This window comes from Schistocerca gregaria, chromosome 1 (assembly GCF_023897955.1).
Source record: "Schistocerca gregaria isolate iqSchGreg1 chromosome 1, iqSchGreg1.2, whole genome shotgun sequence".
Classification (NCBI taxonomy): domain Eukaryota; kingdom Metazoa; phylum Arthropoda; class Insecta; order Orthoptera; family Acrididae; genus Schistocerca; species Schistocerca gregaria.
The window spans coordinates 640,591,426-640,608,977 of NC_064920.1; the positions used below are offsets into that span (position 1 = coordinate 640,591,426).

The 17,552-nt window shown below is 38.8% G+C and overlaps 1 protein-coding gene and 1 long non-coding RNA gene across 4 annotated transcripts in view; one reads left to right on the forward strand and one right to left on the reverse strand.

The window, feature by feature from the left end:
• LOC126360538 (retinoid-inducible serine carboxypeptidase-like) overlaps nt 1-17,552 on the reverse strand; it is a 162,201-nt gene that overhangs the window by 117,549 nt on the left and 27,100 nt on the right. For all 3 annotated transcript variants that reach the window (XM_050007721.1, XM_050007720.1, XM_050007719.1), the window contains exon 2: nt 14,587-14,813. In XM_050007721.1, the coding sequence (XP_049863678.1) occupies nt 14,587-14,813 (227 nt within the window). The remainder of the gene's footprint in view (nt 1-14,586; nt 14,814-17,552) is intronic.
• LOC126360574 (uncharacterized) lies at nt 2,026-6,090 on the forward strand. The gene is made up of 3 exons (XR_007566232.1): nt 2,026-2,379; nt 3,331-3,741; nt 3,853-6,090. It is a non-coding gene; the product is annotated as an uncharacterized LOC126360574 (long non-coding RNA).

A 17,552-nucleotide genomic window follows, 5' to 3' on the forward strand; every position in this document is an offset into this window, starting at 1 on the left:
GAACGGAATAGGGAAAAGCTAGTTTTGAAATGTCTTTATTTTTCCTTTTAAAGTCAATCCGAGACGCAAACCGAGATCGGGAATTTGAATATTTTCTTGAATGGTGTTCTGTTCTCATGTGAGAGGGCGATCAAATGTGACTGATTGATCCTCACATCTAGTAAAAAGAGAATTTTTGTTGAAATGACAGTGATCACTTTAATAAATCTAATGAATAGAAAGAGCGATTCAAATGAATTAAAATAACAATAATAATAATTGCTAACAGATCGGAGAAACTAATGTAGTGTGACTGTGAACTAAAAGCATAATTAGTCTTAGAGAAAGATGATTAACAATGTAAAGCGAAATGTTAAGATAGTTACCAACAAAGGAACAGTAATTGAAATGGAAATGACAATCATAGCTCTCAATTAGCAAGCTTCAAAGTGAGACTAACTATTTGATTATAAACAGTAAATAAAAATTTGTGTGCATAGTAGTGTATAAGTGAAGTATTAAAATGCTGTGGAAGTCTGCCAGACACGAAGCACTGCGTCGTTGTTATAAGTAAGTGATAATTTCATTCACGATGAAGATAAAAAGTGTTAAACGTGCAGATAGGCCGACGGAAAATGTCAGGCCGGTTGTGTAACCGAAGGCGGTGATGTGATTAAGTGCAGTGCATCGAAAAACAAGTGTAAGTGTTGGCTGCTTTGCAAATTGCGAGCGCTAGCCTACCTTAAAATCTTCAAAATCGGCTGGAAAATGTGGAGGTAGGGATGGTTTGAATGGAGTCTCTGTCCCTGGTAATCCTCGTCCCTCCTCACCAGCTCAGCAAACCACAAAATACCACACCATCGACGAAACGTGTTCACTGAACCATGCACGGAGAAGCTGAAATACCGCGACGAGGCTAGTGAGCGCCTCGAGTTGCGATTCAGTTCTAACAATCAGCCAGTGCCAACGTCTATCGACGCAACAAACGCGTTAAATTTAAAGTGATGTACTTGCACAACACTCCCGCTGCAGTTCCACGAAACGGACTTTCCATGAAAGCCGCTCCAAAAATAAAAGACTCTTATATAAGTTCACAACATATCACATACTATGCTAATGTTACATCCCGTGAATGAAATGCGAACAGCCAAACCACACTCAAATAGTGACAAAGTCAAATTTCTATCTATCCCAAGTCCTAAAATGAGATTTAAGCTTAGTTCTTAGACTAATGGGTATTTATATTTTTTGTTACATGTAACGTGTGTACGTAACGTGCGAGTGAGACTCGCCCGCCAGAGCTGATGAAGTTTTCTACTCGGAGAATGCAAAGTAGCGATCCAACTTCTCAAGGGATAAGCTTCACCTGGAGAAGAATCAAATTTTAACTTACCTGTCAAATACACAAACAACGAAAACGTAAAAATCATGACAACTAGTGAGCAATGCAAAATGCACAAGTGTGAGAAATTCCATGTGTGAGAATTATATGTGTATAAAAATGGACACGTGTGAGGAATTTCATGTGTGAGAATTGTGTGTGTATTAAAAGATGAATCCTATGTGTTTTCTTTCAGGAACAGAGAGCCTATGAGCTCTGGACAATGACTTGAGGCCACAAAGATGGTCATTATGAACTTGTAAAAAAAAGACTGTAATGAGTGTAACATATAATCTCCATTGTAAACTTTGTAGATTTACTGTCTTAGTTTTTAAATTTTTTTGTGTATCTTTACCTTAAGAATAGTCTTAGTCTATGAATGAGAGATCACCATATTTGTGTAACCCTAATAATCAAATAACAGCAATACTGTGTTTGATCAATGTAAATCTGTAAAGTACTCAATCCCATAATGTTAACGGCGACATGTGGATCTTGGTAATCTCCTTGATTTCCAAGATTCCCATGGAAGGCAATGTAACATTATGTGATTGCCTTATCATTTTAAATCATTCACTAATCGAGCAGTCGCTCGGCAACAGCTACAGTTAGCAAATAATGTTGCGAGAATGTAAAAGGTGAACGACCTGTGACGTAACTTGTTTATTGTCGAAGCGACGTCAGAGATGCAGTGAGTTACTGACTTTGAAAACCGCGGCGCGAAAAACGGACAGAAGAAGAACACTTTTACACATTTCTTTTTTTATGTACGAGATATTCTCGATGTACAGTTACTCATTCTTCTCTTGTCTCTCGTAACTTGTGTCGGACGCGCATGTCTTGCCGCCGTATAATTATCGTTAAAATAATAATTTTTTAGTGTAAAGTAAAAGTGCAATACTGCATAGCAGTATATTTATGGTGCGACTGTTATGTGAAAACGTCATAGGAATTATTGTCATTATGAGAAGAGAAGTGCCAGTCAAAACGGCATCTATGTTAAAATTCTTCATTGTAGTGTAAGTTCATCTATTAATTGCCATAAATTCAGATTTAAATGGAATTGGTGTATGGACTATTTATTTAGTGTAGAATGTATGTCTCACTCCTTCAAGAAGTTGTTTAATTTTCTTTATGTTTCTGCCAAATAGACAGTTCACAGTCACGAATTCTTTCGTCGAAATCGGACGGAAGTTGTATGCGGCGAAATATCTTCTCCGCGCCACATTCTACTGGTAAATGCATGATAAACTACGGTCCCTTAGCAAATTCATGTTGAGCTATCCAAAAGTAATTATATTCTGAATAGGCATTTACTCTCCTCTGCAATGCAACTTCCGACTGATCAGACGATCCAACAAGAGGCAGCCGCACACGGTCGGCGTTCGTTCGGAAATATATTTCCACCGCTGCAGCACAAAAGAAACATATTGTTATAATTTGACTATAAACGGGGACGTTTATAACGTATGTTTATGTATACACATTACGTAAACATATCGTTAAGTCCTTAATGTAAACACAAGAAACTTCAAAATAGAAGTGCAAGTAATAGAAACATAACTCACCACATCCCAATCATATTGCTCAATTTTTCTGATGAAGCTAATCAATCAATAAAAAAATTATCTACTGACTGCTGTACTAATACCTTCAAAGTCAATAGTGTATCTTGCTGCAATGAATAAAAACATTGTAGTGATGAGGTTTTTTTGAATGAACCTATTTGTATGTTGCGGAGTATTACCAAAGTCAATCTGTGAGATTTTGAAACATTTCATTACAAGTAATTACGCACTTTTCAGATCACTGGTATGCATTAGAAAACAAGAACTCTAAAAAATCGCATTACTAAGACTACTTTGATTTTTGTTTTACTTTAATATAAAATATTTATGATTATTTCAGCCCTACAATATCACAACAAGTCAACTTCAAATATTTCACATGTTTTTAATGATTCTTTTTAGGAACTGTCATGGAGCCAACAGCTCAAAGAAGATCTCCATAAGCATCAATTAAATAATTTTTTCTTTCAAAGTCAAGTAGCAAAACTGTATTCACCCTCGGAAGACCTTAAAGAAAGTGCTGAAGATGGGTTAGGAATACAGGACACTATCTATAGTTTCACTTCTTGTTTTCAGTATAATGTAGTCAGGTTACAAGATAGATAGAATTGTGTTAATGTTTCTCCAGTTCCAATTTTATCCGTAAAAGTAAAACTTCTTTGTTTGTGGACTGAAGCAACTTAAGTGATGCTAACTGGTTTGAAGTATTAAGTAATGTGTGGATAACTAAGCTCAGAAAGGAAGCATTTACAGTAAACTGCCACATAACAAGCAGTTTATCCATGCTAAATATTGTGGTTCACATCAACATCAGTAAGTGTCACAATTTTTGTAGTACATTGCTTTCATTTCCATTCATTATAACAGAATTTTCAATAGATGCAACTTGTATTCCAATTGTAAATGATTAAATGTTTATGACAGGTCAGCTGCTGATATTCTGGGATACTGATCTGAAGAAATGTCTTGTACATGAACAGAATCAAAGACCCCACTACCCCAGAAGAAAAAAATTATCTGCAACCCTGTACACCAAGCCTGATATGAATCCACTGTTAAACTTCTTGTTTTAAAAAGAAATCTGAACAATAAATACCTCGGTTGAGATATGAGGTGAAAGTATTGTGATTCAGGTAACTAATTTCATCTGAAAGATAAATTAAAATGATTACTAAAAATGTCAATAAGATGCACAAATATATTTCTGAGTAATTGTCTTAACATGTCTGACTTCATATTTGCATTTTTCTAACGAAATGGAATCACTTGATGTGCAAAAAATAATATTAGGTTCAGTTTCTGCTTCAGATTTTTGTAGTGATTTTTCCTTTGGCATTTTTAGCCTTTCTAATCCCATTAAACCATGATTCAATCAATGTATAATAAACAGGATTTGCACGCAAACACAACTGACATTCTGTGACGGAACTCAATTTGGGTTCTGATGAACTGAATCTTCCAAAAAATTGAAACTTATGAAAGATCATTTAAGTGCGTAAGTGAATGGCTCAGAAAGGCAGTTTGATTGTCATGTTCTCTCAAAGATTCTCACATAGAAACAGTCTGGGGCACGATCTGTATACCAAGTGTATACTTCTTTGTGGTTTTGTGAAATTGTAGACTTTCAGAATGTACTGTGGGAGTTATGTGTTAGGGATTTCATACTCAGGAAGAATTTATATAAATATACATACTGCAGACATTATGTAGCTGTTTACATATGTCTGGATAAAAAGATATTAATATTAGTGAAGAAATGTTTACAATCACAGCAGCACTTCCTCATCATTTAAAGATACACAAGAGGCCTATGTGGAAAGTAGGGAAAGATATATTGATGTAAATTCATTGTTAATGAGATGGTCATGAATAATCTATAATTTGTTAGAATTTGAATTACTTGCCTGTCATTGAAATTGATTTTCTCACATCTTGCATTTGTATTGTAGCTATTTTGTTCATTTGTCCAAGGATTTTTTTACAGGATATTTGACACATAAAACTGTACAGATGTATATAAGTATGTTACTAACATAAGTACACTACTGTCATTACAAAATTACATGATAGAATTAAACACTCCAATTTTTAGATTGTAAGGCTTCCTTTGGCAATTTCTTTCAACTAAAAGTAGCAACAATAAAAAACTACAACAAGAACACTCATATATAAGAGCCCATTTTGTCTGTATCTGTGCTTTAATTGAAGCAGTGCTTGTTTGGAAAATGTCTATCTAATAAATAGGTACAAAATGTGTGTGTTCTTTAACTGGTCCTCAGATAGACTGACTCAAATCTTTTAATTAATATTTTGAAGTGTCCGTTATTTATACACATTTTATTCTATGTGGTTTATTGTTGTAGAGGGTGTCCTATATTTATGGCATAGTTTTGCTAATTTAACTATTTTCACCCCATAATTGTTCCCAGAAAGATAGTTCAGGAACAGTTAACGAATTTCTCCATATTCCTGAGCAGGTATGATTTGATATGAATAATTCAGAATTAATAGGCCCACTGAAATTAATAAATGTTCCCAGAAAAGTTATTCAGAAACTATCGATGTATTCCTCCACATTTTTATCAGAAATGATGTGGTGTGAGTGATACAGAATTAACAGGTCACTTAAGTCTACTGATACCGGATGTCATCATCTTTCCATGAGGTATTGATTTGACATGTGACATCATAAGTGTGCAATCACAGAGAAAAGGACACTATTAAGATTTTATGTCTACATAATGTTTTAGAATGTAGGATGTGGAGACAGACTGATCTGTAGTATACCTCAAAATCTAGAATCCATTCTCAGATAACAGTTTAGTTGTAAGATGACAGGGTAAGAAATGAGAATAAAAAACTTTTAGTGGTAGGGAGTAAATTGATCTGTAATGTAGTCCAAGGTCTATGTTAGGTTGAATGGTGAGAATTTTTGTGAGTTGGCAAAGTGCTATCAATGGCTTCAATTGATCTGTATTAATAAACATAACTTGTTAGACACAACAGTAAAGAACTGTGTGTGTGTGTGTGTGTGTGTGTGTGTGTGTGTGTGTTGTAGGGAATAGACCCATTGTCTTCTCTTTATTTTTAAGGTATCTTAAGTGCCATTTTATGTAAGGCTTTAAATCATTATGGCACATAATAAACGATTAATTTTTCCACAACTTTAATGTATTCTATTTTTCATTGTTAGTGTATTGTGTGCTTCTATTTTTTAAAATTTTCACGTTGCATGATAGCAATAGTTATTTCAATACTTGGTGTGCAGTAATGGAACTGAGTAAGCCTATATTATTGTATAATGGGCATATCTTATTGCCATGTGTGCAAGATGTGAGAAGAATGGCAAAGGGAAGTTTGCTAAAGTACAATGTGTTTAAAGATGTTAACACCTTGCAATTACAGAAAGACAGGGAGGCACTTCCAGATTTGATGAAAGGTTTCCTTAGGTAGTGTGTGAAGAACCAAGGCACTAATGACTGATGAGTTCGGCATTTATTTTGTAAAAGAATATGCTGGAATGGCAGAATGTGGGCTTTTTGCTGTAGATAAGGAATTAACAAGTGCTTAAAGTCTGTTCAAAAAAGTCTAAAACACTGTTATTTTTCAGCGAAAGTGAATTATATAGGTCAGAGGTGCAGCAGACCCTACTACATAGAACAAGGAGCATTCCAAGAAGTAAATAACACCAGGAAAGGGCAATTAGCATAAGGATGTATTTGCAAAATAACTGTGAACCATAGAGCAAGTCTGAATATAGAGGAGGGCATGATATTATGGAGGACTGTTGCTTTCATATCACCTTTCCTATTTTGTAGCTCATTGGTGTCATTCTTTCTTTTCTGAATGCACAGTATGTGCAGTTACTTTCATCAATATAAATTCAAATCTTGTCACTTAATGTTACAATCTGTGAAACTACAATATGTGGTTTCCTTTATATGATGTTTATTATCTACTACTCTTCTATTTTTTCAACTATGTTTGCACATCTCTATATGTTCTTGTACAGGTTGCATGGTGAAAGGCAAACTGTACAGAGATATGCACAAAAAAAATGGACCCATCATTTTGAAAGGTGGGTTTAGTTGAAAGAGAGCCTTCCAAGAGGTAATAGTGCAAGTTGTGGCAAAAGAATTAGTAGCCAGTCTGGGCAATGAAAAAGATTAATTATTATATTGCATTATTAGACAGATTAAAACAGCAAGCCAGTGTAACAACTTTATTACAGAAGAACTCTGCTGGCATTCAAGAATTCAATGGACCACCTTTTCCAGCAATGGAGCCAACAGTGTCAGCAAATAGGAAGTGTAAGAAACAGGGAGTGCTTCTGAGTCAATTAAAAAAGGTAATGGAGACCATAATTAATTTATAGTATCTTCTTTGGAAATTTTGGCCACTGGTGGAGGACTGTAACGCAATAACAATATTAATATGTGTTGTTACCATACATACATTTAACTTCTAATTTTCCAGACAGGCACTATTAAAAGACACATACACAAAGCTTTCAGCCAAAGCCTTCATCAGCAAAAGGAAACACACACTATTCATACAAACAAGCAAACATACCTTAAGCACACATGACTGTCAACTCCGGCAGTGTGGGCCACAATGCAACTGTCACATGGGATGGAAGCAACAATTTGAATGGGGCAGGGAAGGGGAAGGGATAGCAGTTTACAGGTGAGGGGAGAGAGGAACACTGTCCGGCGGAGTGTGCAGGGACTAGAATGCCAAGAAGTGCAGCGTCAGGAAGTAGTGGGGCTGGAAAGTCTGCAGCATAATGTGTCATCCTTATGGTAAGTAACAACCCTAGCTAGGAGGGTTGGAGAGAGAGATTTTCTCCTCTGCTATTAGCACCCAGGTCGCTTTAAGATAGTGGACGGGTGCTGTTGTGGATTTGTCCTTCTGTGGTACTGAGAATGTTTGTTCACCCTGTTGGTGTACTTTTTATGGGCTGGTGTATAATTGTTGGAGGTTGTCATGGACCATGTCATTGCTTAGCATTATGTGAAAGCACTTCCTTAGCCCCTTGGGGACAAAGGTTGGTGGAAATGCATTGGTATATGGTGGGGGTGTGAGGGAGTTGTTAATAAGGTGTTGGATGTTCTGCACTAACACTGTGGTTGTAAGTGGTGGAGACAGCAAGATTAAATATGCTAGGAGGGTAAGGCATTTACCATACACCACCACTGCAAATTGGACTTGAGATCATCCTTGTATGCTGCCCAAGTGCCTAGCAGAACCCAGGATAAGTCCATTGCATTTAGTGGCACATTAAGGAAGTCTTCAAAGTTGGGTGTCATCTTTCCACAAACGAGTTGTTCTGTGAGTGGTAGATCTTTGTATGGAAATGTTGCATGAAACATAGTTTGCACGGCTCAGTGAAGAGGGAGGATTTCAAATTGTTGGGCCTTGTCATTTGTGATGGACAGGAGGAAATAGATTGCACGACTCAGTGAAGAGGGAGGATTTCAAATTGTTGGCCCTTGTTAGTTGTGATGGATAGGGGTAAAGCAAAGTGAGAAAACCAGCTGTTAATGAATGCCCATGCCATTGATTTGGCTGTTATGTCATTGGAGGGGATCACTTTTCTCAACAGTTCATGCAGCCACTAGCCAATAAGACGTATTTGCAGCCTTTGGACTAGGGTTGGGGTTGACTAAGCCCAAGTGTATGTGTTTGGAGGGGGTGCATGCCATTCAGTCTTTCTTCACTGCCATGGAACACATATAGTCTGCTTTAACCCCCAGCCAAACAAAATGTTCTGTAATGAGCCTCATAGTGGGCTGATACATGGGATGTGACAGGCTATAAAGGCTGTCAAAAATTGTTTTTCTTAATTGGATGCACACCAATGGGCATGGTCTTCCCTGCAGTGTTGCACACAAAACTTTGTTGTGAGAGCCAATGGGCTTTATTTGTAGAGATGCTGGCCTGAGTTGGGATTATCTAAGAGTTGATACAAGTCTTCATGTTCTTATGCTTTTGCTAGGTCATCCTAATTGTTTAGGACACTGATGGTGTGGATATAGGAAATGTAGTCTACCATCACATTTTCCTCCCATTCATGTGCTGGATGTCTATCAAGAACTGCGCTGTCAGGTCAAAGTGCCACAAGTGGTGGGGTGATACATCCTAACAAGGATTGTGAATGGCATGCATTAAGGGGCAGAGGCCAGTGAAAAAGTGAGAGGGCAGCCCTCAATGTTCTGTCTGAAATACTTTACTGCCTCATAGAGGGGAGTAGTCTGTGGTTGTATCCAGACAACTTCTACAATCCCTTCAATTTGCATGAGAAGAATCACAAGGATGATTGCACAGAGTTACCTGTTTGTGGAATGCCAATGTCAATGACAGTATTGCTAGTATCAGCATTGTCTGAGAGGTGGGTCATTGGTGAGGGGTGGCCCAGGGTCATGGACCTCTGCAGTGGCTGTTTCATCACCTTGAAAGGCTGTGACATTTTTTCCAACCATGGAACAGTTCAGTTCCTTTGGTATTGGTTCTGGAAAGGCACTGGTGAGGTCTGCCTGATTTTAGCTGCCTACGGAAAGTGAGGCCTGTAGAAATTTAGCATTCCTAGAAATCTGCATAGCTCCTTGTAGGTACCAGGCCTGGGAGTGAATTGTATGAATTGCATTCTTTCTTCTGTTGGTCCGATCCCTGCTGATGAAACAGAACAGGCTCTGCTGACACATGTGGCACTTTTCACTGTTGATGACTACTCCTGGTTGTTCTAAAGCGTGTAAAACTTGCAGCACATAGTCTTCATGCTCTTGGAGCAAAGCAGAGTATATCAGTATAACCTCCAGTCAATGGAAACAATAGGAATTTGCATAGGGCGGAATCGATGAATTGCTGCCATGTCTGAGCTGCATATTTTAGTCTGTATGACATGAATAAGTATTCAAATCACCTGAAAAGGGTAATACTGGCAGTTTTAGTAATGGCTTCATTGGTTGTTTGTATATGCAGATATGTCTTTTGGCAGTCAATGATGCTGAAGATTGTTACACCCAATAATTCATGTGTAAAGTCCTTGATGTTGGGTATAGGGCAACAGTCAAGAATTGTACGAGTATTGAATTGAGGATTCTGTAGTCCCCACATATTTGTAAATTACCATCATCTTTTTATAGGGAAGCCCAAGGGCTGTTTGAAGAATGGATGGTGCACAAGTTAAGTAACTCATATACAGTGCCTTTGGCGATTTGCCTTTTCTCAGGGCAGAGGCAGCACTCTTTGCAAGAGATAGGTGGTTAATCTGTTGTTATGATTCTGTGCACCATGCTATTACTAATGCCATAGTAGTGGGAAGGAGGCAAGGGGATTTGGGGGGAGAGCTTATCTGTCATAGCCACTTGTTTCACAAACACCGACTGCACTATCACTTGTCTCACTGGCACTGTCCTGTTCATTCATAGTGTTTGTTGAAGGTGGTTGTTTACTGTTGGTAAAGGGTGACATCCACAAGGACTTGAGCAGATCGATGTGACATTGGATGGTTTCCAATACTTGTTTGAAGCAGTGGCATGTGAGAATGTCACTGGTAGTGTCTGTGGAGTCCGTGGTGAGCAGCAGCTGAGTCAATGATTTGTTGAGATGATGGTATTTGTTGTTGTTGCTACGGCTGGCAAAGAATTTCTTCACTGTGGTATGGAGATCCTTCAGCATGTGCCTCATGTTCACTGGGTTTGTGCCCTGAGTCGTGAGGTAGTAGTTATTCTGTGGTGGTGGTAGGTGAGGTCTGAAGGCTTCTAAGTTGTGATTCTGCTGCTTGTAGCTGATGTGGCTCTTATGCAATAGCCTCTAAAGCAAGGAGTTTTCCTCCTGTAGTGTAAGGCATTCATTCCATATATCAATTTACTGTTGGTTGTTGCTTTAAGTTGATTCTGGGTGAAGGGTTGTAGCAGTTGGAGCCTGCATACCACTGAAAGGTAGGTGTCTCATGTTGTGCTCGAGGTGGGGCCAGTTGTCATCTGATGGTGCTCATGATGGTGACATTACTTAGTCTGCAGAGCAACATTTCTTCTCATAAATCTGGGAAGAGATGGAAATGCCATAGGAAGTCAGCTCCAATCAGTGATTCATTGACATTAGCACAAAGAAATGTCCATGAGAAGTGTTGGCACTGCCAAGGTCAGTATCACAGGTGATCTTTCAGTAAGTGGCAATGATCAATGCATTTTCTGCTCTTAGTGTAAGGGCAGAGTCAGGGGTGAGAGGGGGTAGGGTGGTATTTGGGCTCATATTAATTATCAACCCTGTGTCCACCAAAAAGTGCTGTTTCATTTGATGACTGCACACAGAGCCTGTGGTTGTTGCAACAGATGGGTCAGACAAACTGGTGTAGTTCACAGGGTTAAGTGAGTGGTGAACTTTGTAGAAGCAGCAGCCTCGGACACTAGTGTAGGTTGTGGAAGGTGTTTGGGCATCGGCAGAGTTGGGGACACTTGTGTCCATCAGTACCAATGCAGGTGTGAAACTACCATCACTGCAACGTTTGTGCTTGGTTGTCCATCTTACATGGTGCAGGTGACACCATGCCGCCTGTTGTCATCAGTTGTCAGGGGTGTAGTGCAGCCAACTGGAGTTGATGACAAGCTGTGGTGGTGTCAGGTGTCATCAGAAAGGTCCAGTAGCAGTCAGTCAGGGCCTGCTGTGTAGCAAAGTAAGGCGGCTGTCACTGCTCCAAGTATCATGTATCAAAGGATACTGCCGCTGCTCCCTGTTCTGCGCCTTGGGTAACCTCGGAAGAGAATGGTGTCATTCAGAAGCCATCTGCCAACTCGATGTGCAACATGACTACCAGCAAATATGTAGTGCTGGTGGTTGCTGGGTAGTGTGGGTGCCCATTTGCAAAGCATATATGCAATCTGCTAAGTGTAATTTATGGTCCAATGGGAGTCCTTTCTTGCATATTGGAAGCAGTTAAGCAGATGTACACTGGCATGGCTCAGCCAGCCAAGCTTTGCCGTTAGATAGGAACAGATTCAATACCAGAGAGCCTGCTGCAGTAGCACAAATCAATGGGGAGGGCGATCTGGACAAATGCCATTGCATGTGAACACTGGTGTCCAGCAGGATAGTAAGGTGGCTTACATGTGTAGGGCCCAGATGGTGTTCCAGAGGAGGTGGGGTGATCTGAACTGTTGTGATGTGAGGTGGCAGTTCATGCCACGTGGAGATGAGAGTTCGAGTGCACACATGGGAGAGTGGAAGAATTAACTTTTGCTCACACTTCCTCATTTGACATATCCCGAATCACTCATAGTACAATGTAGCCCATGAAGAATACTGTCAGGTTCAACAAAATATCTGAAACTTCCTGGTTTATCATTGGTATCCATTGTCCTGGTAGTGGACTGTGTATACATTAAATACAGGGCAGATGTACTGTGGTCTAGGGTCACCAGTGTAGGAATAGCATGTAACCAGTGTGGAGTAGAATGATATACAGACACCTTGGCAAATTATTCAACACTATTGCTGTGAACATTTACTGCTACCAAACATACACTAAAATGTTATTGCAATGCACCCACTTCGAGAGTTAACTGGGAACTGGTGATCAAAGGTCATGAACTTAGGCTACAGATAAACCAAGTCTATATTTGCTGTGGTTGAATAGTTGGCTAGTGTCAATACTGGTGCTCAAAGTCACCACAGATATATATGGAAATTGTGATTAACCAAAGTGTTACACTGCTGCAGACAACAGTTTTCAATGTATAGTGTAAGAGACACAAAGCTTTCTTTCAGAGGATTTTTGTCAAACATGAGAACAGGACTTTTGGTACAGTTTGAGTGAGCCAGTTGCCATGATGAAAATTTTAATGCTTGTAGTTGGTTAGTTCAGAAGCAGAGGTTTGTCTGCCTTATGGGTGGCTAATGAAAAAAAAAAGCTAGAAAGCCTGAAATTATATTGGGATGCTCAAAAAGTAGTGACATGAAAAGGCAGTTTGTGCCTGAGTGGAAGAAAAATTGCTCATACCAGGAGCATATGTCAGACCAAAGTTAAAGTTTTGAAAATAGCCATAATTCTCCCTTTAAAAGCAAGTGGACATGAAATCTGTTTATCCATAGTGAAAAGAGGGAAAATGTTTCTAAGAGATGCAATGGGCTGAGGATAGTTAACTGCTCTTGCTGTAGTAACAATAAAAAAACAATGATCAGAAACATGTAGTGGAGATGCTGAGTCGCGATAGGCACAATAAAATGATTCACACACTCAAAGCTTTTGGCCACTAAGCCTTTGTCAGCAGTAGACACACATAGACACACGTACACACACACTCATGCAAACGCAATTTGCACACATGTCTGCAGTCTCAGAGAGGTGAAACTACACTGCGAGCAGCAGCACCAGTGCATGATGGGAGTGGCAACTGGGCGGTGGTAAGGAGGGCTGGGATGGGGACGGATAGTATGGTGGGAGTGGCAGACAGTGAAGTGTCACTGTTGTCTTTAAGTACTATTTTTGCATTGGTACCATTGTTTTGATATATAATGCAATACCGCTGTAGAGTAACAGTGACCAATACCTGCCACCAGAGCACACTTTGGCAGCAACTTCTCACAATCGGTTATTACACATCCAACACCTCTTATAACACAATTATGTCAGCATACAAACTCATATCACTATTGAAGGAATGGCCTAGACCACTTGGTTCCTGTAGCTTCAATCCTCTGTAGTGTAGGTAGGTAGCATTTCTGCATTTACCTTTTCCCCCTCAATTTATTTCTCAAGGCACTTTCTACAGACAGTTTTTGTAATTCTGTGTACATTATTTTAATCTTCTTGTAGCCTGCAGTCAACTCAGACAAAAATTATTCAGAGGAATTTTTCTCAGGAAATGAATAGCAAGAAGTGAAGAAAATAAGGCCTACATCAGAAAAAATCAATACCACCTAATTCTCTGGTTACAGAAGTAGAGGAAAATGTAAAAATCATCAACAGAAATTCTAAAAGTTGAAGGTGTTTCCAGAGGTCATTATTAATAAAAAGAGACAATGGCATGTCAGTTTGCATGTCTGATATTGGTGAAGTACAAACAAATAACTCCTTTCCATTGTGAACCTCATTCCACATGTACGTGAAGAAAAAAAAAGATACTGCTTCATAATGATGATTTAAATTTAAAAAACGGTTAGATGTAATATATAGTGACAAAGCAATGTCATTTCAAAGTTTCCTCAGAAAGAAATTATTTGAAGGAAACATTAATCCATTCTTGCAGTCAGAGAACAATTTTGGACTTGTTTGTGATTTGTTCAGAGGTAGATGACAGACTATGCCAAGCTGGAAGCAAACTTTTGAAATGACATTAAATATGAATGTTACAGTTTTCAAAAGAAGAAGTGAAGGCCATATAAGACAGAACGTTTTTCACAAGAAATAAAAATATTTCTTGTTACATTCTTCTGTACTGATTTTATTTCTTTGATATATGAATAGCATAGGAATTCACAAGCATAATGTCTGGATCTCAGGAGTTGCATTATAAACATGGACCTGTCTGCTAGTTGCTGCACCTTAAGTTGCCTGGTACAAATCTAGTCACAGGTTTACTGTGACATCACACTTCTGCAATTTAATTATTCAACAATTTTTGATTATGTAACTGCAATGCAAATTGAAGCTCTTACCCAAGATGAGTTCCGGACTTTGAGGTCAGTGTCAACAATGCCGAGCTCCTCGAAGTTACCATAACCTGTGCCGGAAGCTCCAGGCCCACCTTGCAGCCAGATGACAAGTGGCCGCGTGGCATAGTCGGTTGTGGCAGTGGTGTAGTACAGCCAGTAGAACATGTGTGCCCCATCACGGACGTCTATATAGCCCCAGTCCTGCTCACCAGGGCCAACACCCTGACGCCCTGCAACCAGGAAAACCAATTATTAGGGTTTCTGATAGTTAAGTTTCTTCAGCATCTCTGTGAAACTCTTCTATGAATCAAACAAACCTATGTTCATTTTTACCACCTGTTTCACCAGTGACTGAGCCTATGTGATCATTCCATTTCATACCCCTACAAAGTGTTTCACCTATGAATTTGAATGAGTTAAAAAATGACGTGATAGCCATACAGTACATTTTTTACATTTAGCAAAGTACACAGTTTTACATTTATGAACATTTGAAGCAAGTTACCAATCTTTGCATCACTTTGAAATCTTACCAAGATCTGACTGAAAATTCCTGCTTCATAATTTAACTGCATCATATGAAAAATGTCTGACGTTAAAATTAATATTGTCTGCAAGGTCATTAATATGCAACATGAATAGGAAGGCTTCCAACATACTTCCTGAATCAAATCCAAAGTTGCTTCCATATCTGTTGACAATCCTCAGTCCAAGATAATTTGCTGAATCCTCCCTACCAAAAAATGTTCACTCCAGTCACAAATTTTGCTTTTTACCATATAGGATTGTACTTTTAATAACAAGTGTATATGTGGTACTGAGTCAAATGCTTTCTGGAAATCAAGAAATGCTGCATTTAGTTGACTGTCTTGAAAATACTTAAGGTGCATGAGGAAATGGGTTAGACCACTGTGAGGAATCTGCTGAATAGGATGGTGGAAGCATTCAATGAAAGTGAAAATGAATATGAACAGTCACAATCACAGTAAACATTTTTTGAACATAAGGTTACCAGTTTTGTTCTGTTTTAGATCATCTTCAGACCTCACCATGATTGTAGATGGTGGTGTTAACAGAGCAGGTGCTACACGCTCCCAAATGCTAACGTTTGTGGAGGTGTAGCACCTTCTCTGTTAACAGTCACTGTCTACCATCATGGTGCAGGTCTGAAGATGGTCTAAAACAGACTGAAACCGGTAACCTTATTTACATATAAAAAAAAAATTATTGCAGTTGTGGCTCTTCATATTCTACCATGTAGACAATGGCATATTTTGTTCATTTGCCACCTGCCTGGGGCTTTAATGTCTGTTCAGTGTGTCTTCAACTGTGTTGAGAGACTGCTGCATCACATTGGATTAGCAGGGAGGCAACTATTTCAAAATGTAATTTAATTAAGAAAAGTAGCAATTCAACACAAAATTTCTAAGAAATTGGTCTTCTCAACTTCCAGACAGAGGTCATTTTACAATACAAAAAATTCTATTGACAAATTCAGAAATAAGAAGATGCTACGTACAGAGTGAGGCACTCAAATGGGTAAATTTGAGTACTGGCTGGTGGACATGACGAGAGGTTACAGGAGTGGGTGATGCAGACAGGTGGAAGTTTTAGTAGACATGAAGTGTTGGTCACAGGCACAATATGTGTTTGGTGTAAAGGTGTATTACAAACATTTGGATAGTTTTGTTGGAGCTCAAAGGGCTTTCAATCAAGAGCTTCATTTACTCCATGAGTTCCTGGGGCATCTTCCCATGCTATCAGCCATCGGGTGAGAAATGTTAAAGTCTCTGGTAGCACTGAAAAAAAAAAAATAAAAGATGGCAACATCAAATGAAGTCAGAGCGAAAAAGATATTTATCATGCACACGAAACTTTGCAAGATAGGAGATGAGTTACTGGCGGAATTGGAGCTGTGAGTATGAGTCATGAGTTGTGCTTGGGTAGCTCATATTGTAAAGCACTTGCCTGCAAAAGACAAAGGTCCTGAGTTTGGGTATCGCTCTAGCACACAGTTTTAATCTGCCAGGAAGTTTCTTTGCAAAAAAAAAGCCAGTGAAAATCAGCTAGACAGCATAGTGCAGAACATTTTCTGTGCTATTGATCAGTGAGAACGAATTTGAAGAATGATCTCCACCACTACCCGTACAAGATGCATATTATACACACATCCATGCCTGAGCCAGGATTCGAACCTGCGACCATAGCAGCAGTGGGCTTCCAGACTAAAGCACCTAGAACTGCTCCGTCACAGTAGCCGGCATTTAAATCAGCAGTTTATGTGAATTTTTTGATGTTCTTGTTTGCCTCACTGTGTAGTAAGTAAGATGAGCTAAGAAGCAGCGAGTTATCACTTATTTGAGATCATAGTGAAATGTTATGTTACACATTAAAAAGAAAAGCTCTTCAGAATGTCGTAACCAACTGAAAATTTGCATTTAAAGCCGGAAAATAAATTTCTCCAAAATACTAGTAGTTCATATAAAATAGGGCGTTTACCTCTGAAGACAGAATACTGCAACCTGGATAATGAAGGGTTTGTGACAATCCGCTAAGTGTTACCAAAAAATCTTGTAGGCTTGGTCAGGCTTTAATTGCACGGATACCTGGTTTAGACCTCACAGTCATCACTAGATCTATACAGGAAATGAAATAAAGGTATTTTCGAATTTGTGAGGTGTGAAGAAAAACCTACTGAAAAGTAATGCCTCCACCTTCGTTAATTATGTTTGGATGGGAATATTTTAATAAATCAAACGCAGAAATATACCTTAGAATGTGATCTTTAACTACAAATACTCACTTTTGCACATTATCACCAGACAATTGGATAAATTTCTGCCAACGATTAACAGGTTTTCTGAAGCCACCACGGAAGAAATTGACACTCTGTTTCCGCAACCACAGTCCCACAGTTCTCTCAATGTCTTCACCAGAAGCATAATGACGTCCCCGAATATCGTCTTTCA